The 12,679-nt window shown below is 39.1% G+C and overlaps 1 protein-coding gene across 3 annotated transcripts in view; it reads right to left on the bottom strand.

Moving 5' to 3' along the window:
• The window catches only part of PCYT1A (phosphate cytidylyltransferase 1A, choline), a 74,006-nt gene extending 62,767 nt beyond the window's left edge, over window positions 1-11,239 (bottom strand). For 2 of the 3 annotated variants that reach the window (XM_054575140.1, XM_054575146.1), the window contains exons 1-3: window positions 11,058-11,239; window positions 7,972-8,105; window positions 5,151-5,220 (exon numbers count right to left, since the gene is read on the bottom strand). In XM_054575140.1, coding sequence (XP_054431115.1) covers window positions 5,151-5,220; window positions 7,972-8,105; window positions 11,058-11,188 — 335 coding nt within the window. In that variant the 5' untranslated portion in view covers window positions 11,189-11,239. Of the gene's footprint in view, window positions 1-5,150; window positions 5,221-7,971; window positions 8,106-11,057 lie in introns of those variants that run through there. The other variant, XM_054575141.1, reaches the window with a different exon arrangement.
• Between the last annotated feature and the right edge of the window lie 1,440 nt (window positions 11,240-12,679).

Raw genomic sequence — 12,679 nt, 5'->3', positions numbered from 1 at the left:
AGAATTCTAATAATCAAAGAGTAGTAGAACTAGAAGATCACCATTTTGTAATCTCTGATGAATAATGGATTTAGAACAGGCTGTTAAAACCATTAATGATCAAGCTGATAGGGAACTTTATAATAGATGGATCTATCTGGCAACATCTGAACTCCGTGATCAATCTTAACAATTAAATAAAGGAACAACCAGACATTCTCTGTCTCCTGATGAGATGCAATAGGATGTATACTAAACGTCTATGTAATATTCTTGCCCAAAATTCAAACCTCTGACTAAGACTATATCTAACTACTTAGATAGAAGACATAGTAAACAATACCACAGAAATACAATCAGCAAATGTCAGAATACAGGACTCTCTACAAGACAAACAACCCAATTTCTTCAACAAAGAAATTGCAAGGTAAAAAGAAAGAGAGACAGAGCAAAAAGAGGAAAATAAATGATATACTAAAAGAAAATGATATACTAGAAGTATAAATGATATACTATAATGTGGGGACTTGGGATCCTGATTTGAACAAACAGTAAAATACACACATAATACACTTACAAACACACACACATATATAAGATAATTGGGAATATTTGAATGCTAACTGATATTTTATATTATTAAGGACTAAAAATATTTAGATGTGATGATATTTTATTATGTTAAGAGAGTCTTTATGTTTTAGAGATATATCCTGTTGTATTTACAGATGTAATGGTATCACTGGAATCTGCTTCAAAATAACCTGGTAGAGGTAGGGAGAGTAGGTGGATGTATAAATGAAACAACATAGGTATGTACTGATAACATTTGAAGCTAAGTAACAGATCCACAGGAATTCCTTAGTCCCTACACTTTAACTATGTTTGAAATTTTAGACAATAGAAATGTTAACAGGGGATGGGAAAGGCCTTGTATCCCATACTTTAGAGTTTGGCCAGATCCCATTTAACCAAGTCAATTTAAAGAAGTTTTTATTGACAGGGTTTGAAATAAACTCCATATAGAGTTTGTGGAAAGAAAGTAAGGTGTACTCCTGGGAGACTCGTCTGGTTTGCAAAATGAATTTCAGAGAAGAGAGAGACCAGAGTCAAGAAGTGCTGATAAGGGGCTGCTCCATAATCCTGGAATCCAGATTACAGTGTATGCAATGGGAGAGAGTAATGGCCTAAATAAGATAAAAGAAGAATCCAGGTTTTAAGCCTGAGCCAGTAGAACCTTGGTAATACTGTGAGAGACAAAGAAATTAAAATGACAAGCTGATTTAAAGAGAGGAAGGGAAAAGACATTTGGAATTCTTAATATTTTCAATCTGAGATGACAGAATAGTAAACTTATTTCTTGTAGTGAGAAAATCTTCTGAAGCCTTTTGAACAAATGATAGAGGACACGATGGTGAAGAGTATGTGCTAGGAGTTAGAAGGGTGGATTCTATTAGTGACCCTGACACCAGCCATATCTATAATTTTGAGCAAATCATGTTGAATCTCATAAGGGTCATCATGAAATAGGGGAACTAGACACTAGAAAATATTGGGTTGGCCAAAAAGTTCATTTGATTTTTTCCATAAGATGGCTCTAGTAGCGCTTAGTTGTCTTTAACTTCATTCTAAACAACGTTGTTAGATTGTATTGGGACAGCTGTAATATCAGCGTGCATTTTATAAAAAAAAACTTATCAAAATTGGTGAGTTTTAGTATAGCCATTTTAATATTAAAAATGGAAGAAAATATACAACATTTTCAGCATATTATCCTTTATTATTTCAAGAAAGGTAAAAATGAAACTGAAACACACAAAAAATAAAGATTTGTAGAGAAGGTGCTATGACTGACCGAACGTGTCAAAAGTGATTTGCAAAGTTTTGCGTTGGAGATTTCTCGCTGGACAATACTCCACAGTTGGGTAGACCAGTTGAAGTTAACAGTGATCAAATTAAGACTTTAATTGAGAACAATCAACATTATACAATGCAGGAGATAGCCAACACACTCAAAATATCTAAATCAATAAAGTTATTGGTGAAAATGAAAATGTCTTTTATTTTATGAAAAAAAATAAATGAATTTTTTGGCCAACCCATATTTGCAGTCCTTTTCAAACCTAATATTCTGTAGTGGAAATTCTCAGTGATATTATCTACAAGGTATTTTTAAAATTCATTCAACAACAAAACAATCTGGTACTGGCACAAGAACAGATCCATAGACCAGTGGAACAGAATAGAAAGCCCAGAAATAAGCCCAGGTCTATATGGGCATCTAATATTTGACAAAGGGGGCAGAAGCATAAAATGGAGCAATAATAGCCTCTTCAACAAGTGCTGTTGGGAGAGCTGGACGGCTACATGTAAAAAATTGAAACTGGATCATCAGCTGACACCATACACAAAAATAAACTCAAGATGGATAAAAGACTTAAATATTTAAGTCGCAACACCATAACAGTCCTAGAGGAGAACATTGGCAGGAAACTCTCAGATATCCCATACAGCAAATTTTTCACTGATATGTCTCCTAAAGCAAGGGACATAAAGGAAAAAATAAACAAGTGGGACCTCATCAAAATAAGAAGCTTCTGCACAGCGAAAGAAACATCAGCAAAATGAAAAGGGAGCCAACCGTATAGGAAAATATATTCACTAATGATACATCAGATAGAGGTTTGATCTCCAAGATATATAAAGAACTCACTCGACTCCACTCCAAGAAGACAAATGATCCAATCAAAAAATGGGCAAAGGACCTGGGCAGACGCTTTTCCAAGGAGGAGATACAGAGGGCCCAGAGACATTTGAAAGGATGCTCAGCATCACTAGCCATCAGAGAAATGCTGATCAAAACCACAATGAGGTACCACCTCACACCGGTCAGAATGGCCATCATAAACAGATCAACAAACAACAGGTGCTGGCGAGGGTGTGGAGAAAAGGGAACCCTAGTCCACTGTTAGTGGGAATGCAGATGGGTGCAGCCATTGTGGAAAACAGTGTGGAATTTCCTCAAAAAGCTGAAAATGGAACTGCCTTTTGATCCAGTGATTCCCCTGCTGGGACTATACCCTAAGAATCCCAAAACGCCAATTCAAAAGAATCTATGCACCCCAATGTTCATAGCAGCACAATTTACAATAGCCAAGTGTTGGAAGCAACCTAAATGCCCATCAGTAGATGATTGGATCAACAAATTATGGTACATTTACACAATGGAATACTATGCAGCAGAAAGAAAAAAAGAACTACTAAACTTCGTGACAGCATGGATGCAACTAGAGAGCATTATGCTAAGCGAAATAAGCCAGGAGGTGAAAGACAAATATCGTATGATCTCACCTATAAGTGGAACTTAACCAACAATACAAAGATGCAAGGAAAATAAGACCAGCAACACTGAAAATAAAAGAAACCAACAGAGACAAGAGGGAAGAAGGGAGGGGGGACGGGGAAAAAGGAAGGGAAGGGGAAAGTCAAGGAACATAGAGCAAGGACTCATGGACAAAACCAAAGGGGAAGAGTTGAGGGAGAGAGGGGGCAAGGGAAAGTGATGGGGGGGTAGGCAGAGACAAATGTATTTGAAAAAATAAATTAATTAATTAAAAAAAAAAGAAATGTCTAAATGTTCCTTGGCTAAAAAAAATAAATAAATAAAATAAATAAAATTCATTCAACAAATATTTTAGTACTTTCTCACAAAATACTACTATGCGAGGCACTGCTTACAAATGGAAACAGCAGATTAACACTATGGCATAGGAAAAGATGAGAAATACATATTTTGAACTTGCCAATACAGGAATGACAATTTGAGGTCATAAGAATGAATGAGCTCATTGAGAAAGCATATAGAAGAGCAGAAGAACAAGAACTGAGCCTTGAATAAAGCTGACAGTCGGGGATACAGGAGATAAAGAGGGACCAGTGAAGAAAAGAGAATAATCAGTTAGAAAAATAGGAGAGAAACAAATTAGATAACTCTTGATATCATGGCCAATAAAACCAGAGTGAATTTTAAGAAACAGAAGCCCAGGCCAATACAAGAGCTAAGAAAGAGCTTTTAGATTTGCTATTACGGAGGTCTCAGTCAATTTTAAAGGAATTAATTTTGGATAATGGTAGGACGAACAATAGGGCAACAAGGGATATGGAAAGAAACATACATACATAATCCCATACTTTCTTTGGGAACATATACAAGGTCTGTCCAGAAAAAAAAAATCCAGCCATTATTAATACAGCGAGAATGGTTTGCACTACATCAATGTTAACCTGGCAGCCAAGGAGAGTAGATTGTAATGCATGTGTGTGAACAATGACAACTTCACTGTACTAGTCATTGACTATTGACATGTACAACTAGTCATTGTACATTGGTGGATGCCATTGAGTGAACACGTGTACTGTGTGCATCGTGTTCAAAATGACTGAGCGAGTACAATAACAAATCTGCATCAAATTTCACATTAAGCTTAAACATTCCTCCACAGAAACTATTGGGATGATTCAGAAGGCCTCAGCCATGTGCAACTGGTGATTGACAGCTTCATCACAATAGAGCACTTGCTCATGCATCACATCTCATGCAGAGTCTTTTGGCAAAACATCAAATCACCCAGGTGACTCAGTCCCTCTACAGCCTAGATTTGGTGCCCTGGGACTTCTGGCTTTCTCCAAAACTAAAGTCACCTTTGAAAGGAAAGAGATTTCAGACTGTCAATGAGATTCAGGAAAACACAACACGGCAGCTGATGGCGCCTGGGAGAACTATGTGAAGTTCCAAGATGCCTACTTTGGAAGGGACTGGGGCATCATTGTCCTATGTATAATGTTTCTTGTATCTTGTATCTTCTTCAATAAATGTCTCTGTTTTTTATAGTACATGGCTGGATACCTTCTGGACAGACCTCGTATACATAAACCCTAAAAAACTCAGTAGCCTGCAGGTACTGTGAAAAGTGAATTGCCCTATAGAGCTCACCCAGGCTGTCATCCTCACTGTTCAGTACCAGGATCTCTTGAGTTCACAGCTACATCATGTTATACTGTCCTTTCCTCTCACTCTTAAAAAGACACAATCTTACTGAATCATCAAGAGGATGAACACCTAATAAGGAACACATAAAAATAAAAACAAGAAGGAAAAACCAACTACTCACAATACTCCTTCACCTCTTTGTTCTCCAATCACTACTTGTACCACCATTTTATATCGGTCAAATCCCATTTCTAGAAAGAAAAAAATTAGAAAGTTATCTATAAGCAAATATATGGTAAAATTATTTAATGATGGTGCCTGGAAAAGAACATAAGCATTCAGTCTACAGGGCCTTACTGAGCATGACGATAAGCTTGGGGGTCAGAGAGAACTGAGGACAGATCCTAACTGTAAGCTTGTAAGTGTGTAACCTTGGACAAGCAAAATCCTGAAAATTCTCACTAACAACAAATCTGAAGAGAAGAAACTAAATGGGCATCTTTATCTTCCCCTTTTTATGACCAATGAATAGTGGAAACATAACAACAAAAATGTAAAATGAGCAAAGTTGAAACACAGCCAACTCTCTCTGATGTGATGTGAAAATAAAAGCTTCAGAATTATATAGTCAATTAGACAAACAATCTCAACACTATAGGTACCCCGTCAGGATACTTAACAAAATCTCAGAACAGCCCTGGCCAGTGTGGCTCAGTTGGTTGGGCATCATCCCACACAGCAAACAGTCACTGGTTCAATTCCTGATCAGGATACATGCCTGGGTTGTAGGTTCAGTCCCTGGTTGGGACATGTACAAGAGGCAAGAAATTGATGTTTCTTTCTCACATCAATGTTTTTCTCCCTTTCTTTCTCCCTTCCTCCCCTCTCTCTAAAAATAAATAAATAAAACCTTGTTTTTAAATCTCAGAAGGCACAGCCCAAGTTATTCTTTTAAAAACACTGCACACAGATTAGCTGAGCTTCCTCCTTTCTCTACGCATTTCTCTTCCTCCTTTCCCTATACCCATTCCTTAGGATTATGGCTAAAATATTAAATATTTAGCCCTTAAGTCATAGTTCTGGGAGAAAAATAGTCTTAAATACAATGGGAGGAAAGATTTTTTTAAAAAATCACCCACACCATATCATAGCAAAATGAAAGAAGCTGAATAGCAATATGCAAGGTGCAACAGCAAAAACAAAAGAATAACAAGAAAGAAAAAAACATACTGTTTAATAGAAAAAATTCAACTTAGGAGTTAATATAAATCAAGAAACGAGAAATTCTTCAAAACTGATTCACAATGTAGAACAACATAAGCTCTTAAATTCAATAAAATAAGAACACAATCAAATTATAATAAAACAACAGAAAGATGAAAAAGGAAATTGAAACTCTAGGAAACAAACAGAATACCCACAAAAATAGCAGTGCAAAACTAATAAATTTAAAATGACAATGGACAAAACAGGCACAGATGAAAACTGAATTACTGGTTTAAAATGATCACAAGATCCCTGGCTGCTGTGGCTGTCGACTAAGCACTGGATTGCAGACCAAAAGGTTGCCAGTTCTATTCCTGATCAGGGCACATGTCTGGGTTATGGGCCAGGTCCCCAGCTAGGGACATGGGAGAGGATACCAACCTGTTTCTTTTGCAAATTGATGTTTCTCTCCATTTCTGTCTCCCTCCCTTACCCTCTCTCTAAAAATAAATAAATAAAATCTTTTAAAAGACTGTGTGTACAGTAGTACCCCCTTATCCAGTTTTGCTTTCTACAGTTTCAATTTCCCAGGTCAACCGCAACAGAAAATATCAAATGGAAAATTCCAGAAATAATTCATGTTTTAAATTGTGAACCATCTGAATAGTGTGACGGAATCTCACACTGACCCACTCCATCCCGCCCAGGCATTGACTCATTCCTTTGTCCATGGTATCCATACTGTATTCGATACCTGCCCATTAGTCACGTAGTCGCGTCTCCATTACCAGATCCACTGCAGCGGTAGTGCAGTGCTAGTGGGCAAGTAACCCTTATTTAACTTAAATAGGGGCCGAAAGCAGAAAAGTAGTGATACTGGCAATTTGGATATGCCAAAGACAAGCTGTAAAGTGTTTCCTTTTAATGAAAAGATGAGTACAGCACAATACAGTATTTTGAAAGATATCACCACATTCCCATAAATTTCATTATAATATATTGTTATAACCGCTCTATTTTATTATTAGTTATTGTTGTTAATCTTACTGTGTCTAATTCATAAATTAAATTTTATCATAAGTATGTATGTATAGGAAAAAACAGTATACATAGATTTCAGTGCTACCATGGCTTCAGGCATCCACAGGGATCTTAGAATACATTCCCACAGATAAGGGGTAGCTACTGTATTGTCCAGGTTTATTACACCAAAAACGTATTATTATTACAAAGACATTTCTTCTCTCCAAAAAATAATTTTTTAAAAGGACAGATAGAAAGACAGGACTTTTCTGATAGTATATATGTTTGTAATAAAAGAGAGACCAAGAAACAGATAAAGAACGGGTAGGAAAAGTACAAGATTTGCTCTATACATGTAGATTTTGGCACAAACAGAGGGCTCAGTAGGACAAGTAGTTAAGAATTCAGTTGGAAGGACTGACTGAGGTCAGATTGAAAGGGTACTGAATGACAGGCTGAGGAATTGATATTGGTGGGAAAAACCACCAAGAATTTTGGGGGGAGAAAGAGCTTCTATACTTCCTGAATTTTCTGCACACTTGGATTTCCTGAAGGGTGTGGTTCCATACAGTGTCTTATTTCACATTTTCATTCTTTCCCAGCATCTGCAAAAATCTATATGAGAAGTTACCAAATAATTGAGAAGACTAGACATTAAAGAAAAATGTGTCTTTAACAGAATCCACAGTTTATGTCCCTTGTTTAAAGATGGGGAAGGAGACAAATGGGTAAAACTGAATGTTTGAAGGGAACAAGTCATTTCTAATTATTACCTTTTAATTTATCTTTAATATTTTCTGATAAATGTTTTGTGAGCTGAGGCATTTCTTCTGGAGAGTATTCAGCATTTGCCAGTTCTTCCTTGAGCACAGCATGGATACAGTCTTTAACCACAGAGGGTCTGAACCTGAATAAAGCAGTTTGAAACATCTAATTGGTTAACTGCAAAACTCCAACTTACCTTTCACAGCTCAGCTTCCTCAAGCTCTTTGTCATTAGGAACATTTAATCCTCCTTTTCATATTGTTTATCATAAAAGTAATAAAAAAAACACGTTATGAAAACAAGTCTTAAGTCTCCCCTGAACTTCAAACCACATATTCCAACACATATTCTAGCAGGCAACTCAAATTTAATATATTCAACACTGAGCTTCTGATTGTCTCCTTTCCCCAAAACTGGATCCTTCTTCTGTCACCTCCATCTCAGGCAGAGGTAACTCCATTCTTCTAGTGGCTCAAGCCAAAAACTTCGGTTTCAATCTTGTTGTCTTTCTCTCTCACAGACCATATCCCATTCATAAGCAAGCCTTATCAGTTCTACCTTCAAAATAATCTAAAATTCAGTCATTCTCATCACCTGACCCCTAACACCTTGCTCCATGCTACCATTACTTCTTGCCTGGACTACAATGGCACCCTAACAAGATTCTCTGTGTCTGCCTTTGTCCCTAAATCCTGTTCTCAACACAGCAACTGGACTGGTTCTGTTAAACTCTATGTCAGATCATGACATTCCTCTATACAAAATACTCCACATAGTTCCTACATCAGAGTAAAAACAATATCTTAATTGTGATTTGCAAGTCCCATTTGATCTACCTTACCAAACTCTCTGACCTTGTTTCCTGGTATCTTCCCCCTAGTTTTCTCCACTCACGCCCCACAGGCCTTCACTATGCTCTTTAACCACATCAGGCTCACAAACTTCAGTGCTTCTGCACTTACTGCTAACCTCTGCCTGAACTTCAATTCCCCCTTTTATGCATAGCTCGCTCCCTCACTTCTTTCAAGTTTTTATACAGTCACTTCTCCTAGTCTCCCTCTCTAAAATTTCAAACCACCCTCCTACCATATCACCTTGTATCTCCCTTATTACTCTCTGATACACAACGTGGTCCATTTATTTATCTCATTTGTTGTCCTTTTTCCTAGCTAGACCATAAACTTAAAGAGAACAGGGATTTTTATCTGTTTCTTCACTGTTACATCCCCACTTCTAAAAACAGCACCCAGTATACAGTAGACAATAATTTTTTTGAAATGGATAATTGAATAAATGAAGACAGAATAGAATCTTCTCTGATTTCACCACTCTAACAATGCCATTAACATTTTAGTTGTATTTATCATATATTAAAACACTAAGTTCCTTTTCTGGGATACATATATTCTATAGATGATTCGTCTACCATGTGCCAAGTCACCAGAATGTTTTAAGTTTTTGAGTTGATAATGTGATTTAATATTTGGAATACTAGCGGTCCCTTATTACATTGGAAGAGTATTTTCTTTGGTCTCTTGTCTGCCTTATTCTCACAGATAAACTTCAGAGTCACTGACAAACTTGCAGGATTTGATCCGTTCAAAATGTGGTCTACCTTGTAATAAACATACTATATCTGGCTCTTCCTTTAAGCCTTTTTCATTTTCAGTAAATGTTGAGTTTTTTTTCAAACATGTCATATCATTTCATAGGATTATTCTCACATAATATATATTTTTGTGAATCATGCCCTGCACTGTTCTATAGCAAAAACATAGGCAAAATGACATTCTATGCATTTAGGATCTTTTACAAAGATAACTGAACATATCTTTTTTTTTTTTTTAATGTCCATTCTACCCATCAGAAAACTGCTGCATGAAATGTTTGATCACATTATAACCAAAGTTCCTGGCTTCTGATATTTGCCAAGCATTGATCCAGCAATCTGGTTTCAAAAAACAGAGGAGGGGCTTGAGAAATCTTTTACCTTAAAATGTTTTTTAATGTTGTGAAAATGAAATTAGTGATGTATCCTACAGGCCTGGAACACTGTCGTCTGCACTAGACTGTGTACCTTAATTCTGGGAAGGTTTAAGGGTGGTAGGCCAAGGACCTCCACATATGAGGGGAGACACCAAAAAAAAGGAACTTATTTACTTAAAAAATTGTGTATTTATTCCTACATGTTTAAACTTAGGTCACCTTCAAAGCACTCTCTCCATTTGGTACAATACACCCATGGGGACTTTTCGCCACTGCTCAAAACAGTTTTTGAACTCATTGATTTTGATGTCTTTTAGTGCTTCTGCCATTTTTTGTTTCATCTCTTCCACGTCAGCAAAACATTTCCCTTTGAGAACTTTGTTCATCAGGAGAAGTTTAAAAAAACAATTTACTCAGGGTGATATCCGTGAATAGGGAGGGTGAGGCACAGAGGTCATGCCCGTTTTGGTAAACAAACAAACTACTGAACACTCAGCATGCATGTGGGCAGGGGCGCTGTAAATCACCCATCATGATATGGGCAAATGCAATGAGTCTTCAAAAATAACTCACTGAAGCCAAATGCAGCCTCTCACAACAACGCCAGCTGGTACACTAATACAGATGGGTTCCTAGAACATTCACCTAGCTGGAGGAAGCCTGTAGCAGAAGGGGCTCGCTCCCCAGAAGATAATTTCGGGGGGGTCTTCTGTTGGGGGGGTACCCTGCCCTTACAGTTATTCTGGCACATGTACACACAAAGCAACCTTCAAAAGGCTGCTTGTTTTCTGCTCCTCTCTTTTCCATCCGTTCTCCTCTCCCCTGTGCCCACGTCCCGGGTCTCCTAGAGTGGAGCCAACCACCCCCACTGCGCTCTGACACTGCAAGAAAAGGGTCCTCTGCTGCCCCCTGCAGCTGAAGAACAGCGCCGCTCTCCCGGCGACCCCGCCCCTCCTTCTTCAGCCCACTCCGGGACTCCCCAGACCGGCCCCGCCCCAACCCGCTGTTCCCGCAGGACCTTTCCCTACACCCCGGCTTCCAGGCGAACTCTGCCATCCTGGCCCAGTAGTCTCGCCGATCGCCCCACCACAACCCGTCCGCTACCCGCCTTTGCTGGAAAATGGGCCTTAGAATATAGGTGTTTTCGGGCTCCCCGGAGTTCTTCTCAGTCTCAGGCAACCGGTCTGCTGCAGAGAAGGACGAGCCTAGAGCCAAAGACGCACCAGCCACCGAAGCCATGCCCTAGGCTTCTTGGCCCGGCGATTCTCGCGATGAAGGCCTGGCGAGTTGCTGCACAAAACTGCGAAACCGTCGCCGGGGTAACAGGGCCTCCGGACTTGACGCATGCGCACCGGTGCTGGGCCGGAACTGGCCGAGCGGGAGACTAACTTCGATCAAAATCGGTGCGGTTCTGCCTAGTTTACAAAATACTTTAATACTCATTAGCTCTTATGAACCGCGCTACTGGCTTAAGTAATTTACACGGAACGTGAAGCCTATAAAGGTCCAAGAGCACACAGCTAGAGAGCGGCAGGCCCCTGACTCTAATGAAAGTCTTCAAATCCAGTCTTCGTGTTGCTTTGTACGACTCGTGAACAGGTTTTATATTTTTAAGTGATTGAAGAAAATCAAAAGAAGAATGATGTTTCATGGCAGGGGAAAATTACTAGAAATTAAAATTTCAGAATCCGTAAATAAAGCTTTACTGTGACATAACTGCTCACATACTGTCTGGCTACTTTTGCTCTATATTGACAGAACTGACCAGTTGCAACAGAAGCCTTATGGCTCTCAAAGTCTCAAATATTATCTGGCCCATTACAGAAAAAGTTTTCAGCGCCCTGCTCTAATCCACAACTGCCACCTGCAATTTCCCCAGCCTCGCCAACACTACCAGTCCAATGCAAAAGTCAAAAGAAGCATACTTGGGGTGCATTCCCTGCTAACAAGCACCAGTCTCTGGTCCTGTTTTACAAGGCTGTAGTATCCTGGCCTCCACCAGCTTCAAAACTAAGAAAAGAAATTCACCTAATATTCATCCAAGCTTCCTTTAATAACCTTTAACCTATTGGTTGGATCAACAAATTAGAAAACGTGCTACTATAACGAGTAAAGGGGGCAGTTGCTCTAAAAATATACTTTTGCAAGTTCCACTAGAAACCGACTAGTTTTACTACTCCACATTTTGTTTTACAGTGTTTTCTTGATAGTATTGCCTACATTGGTCTCCCAGACTCCGATAAAGTCACCTCACCCTCACCTTCCCGGTCCACCTTTCACACTGCCGCCAGAATGGCTTTCCTTTGTCAGTGGTCTGCTTGAAATCTGCTGATGGCTCCCTATGGCTACCCCACCAGAATTCAGTTAAGACCCTTCATGATCTGGCTGGGTTGCTGAACCTTCCTCCTGGCACTGGCCAGCAGAGTGGAGTTTGTGCAAGGGCCGCAGAGCCAGGTGTGCACCTAGCCCCAGCTCAATGCTGCCTTAATCATGTCCTCTTTGCTGCTCCTTGGTTCAGCAGCACCAGCCCTCTGTAGGGCTGGGGTCATCAATTTACAGACCAGCCTGGTCCCTGCCTGGCACAGAAGTCCAACGTCTCCTAGCGACAGGTAGTGTGTTTTCACCTTGATGTTTCACCAGTCTTAAGAAATCATGCCCTTATGATGCAGACTTTCCCTTGTCTTTGATGAGTTCTTCATTTCTGTTTCTCTTGTCCTATCTACTACAGTT

The sequence above is a fragment of the Pteronotus mesoamericanus genome, unplaced genomic scaffold (genome assembly GCF_021234165.1).
Source record: "Pteronotus mesoamericanus isolate MK-2021 breed Mesoamerican mustached bat unplaced genomic scaffold, CSHL_Meso_final contig_27, whole genome shotgun sequence".
In the NCBI taxonomy this organism is placed as follows: Eukaryota; Metazoa; Chordata; class Mammalia; order Chiroptera; family Mormoopidae; genus Pteronotus; species Pteronotus mesoamericanus.
The sequence above is the reverse complement of the archived record's forward strand: the minus strand, read 5'-3'. Positions and strand labels throughout refer to the sequence as shown.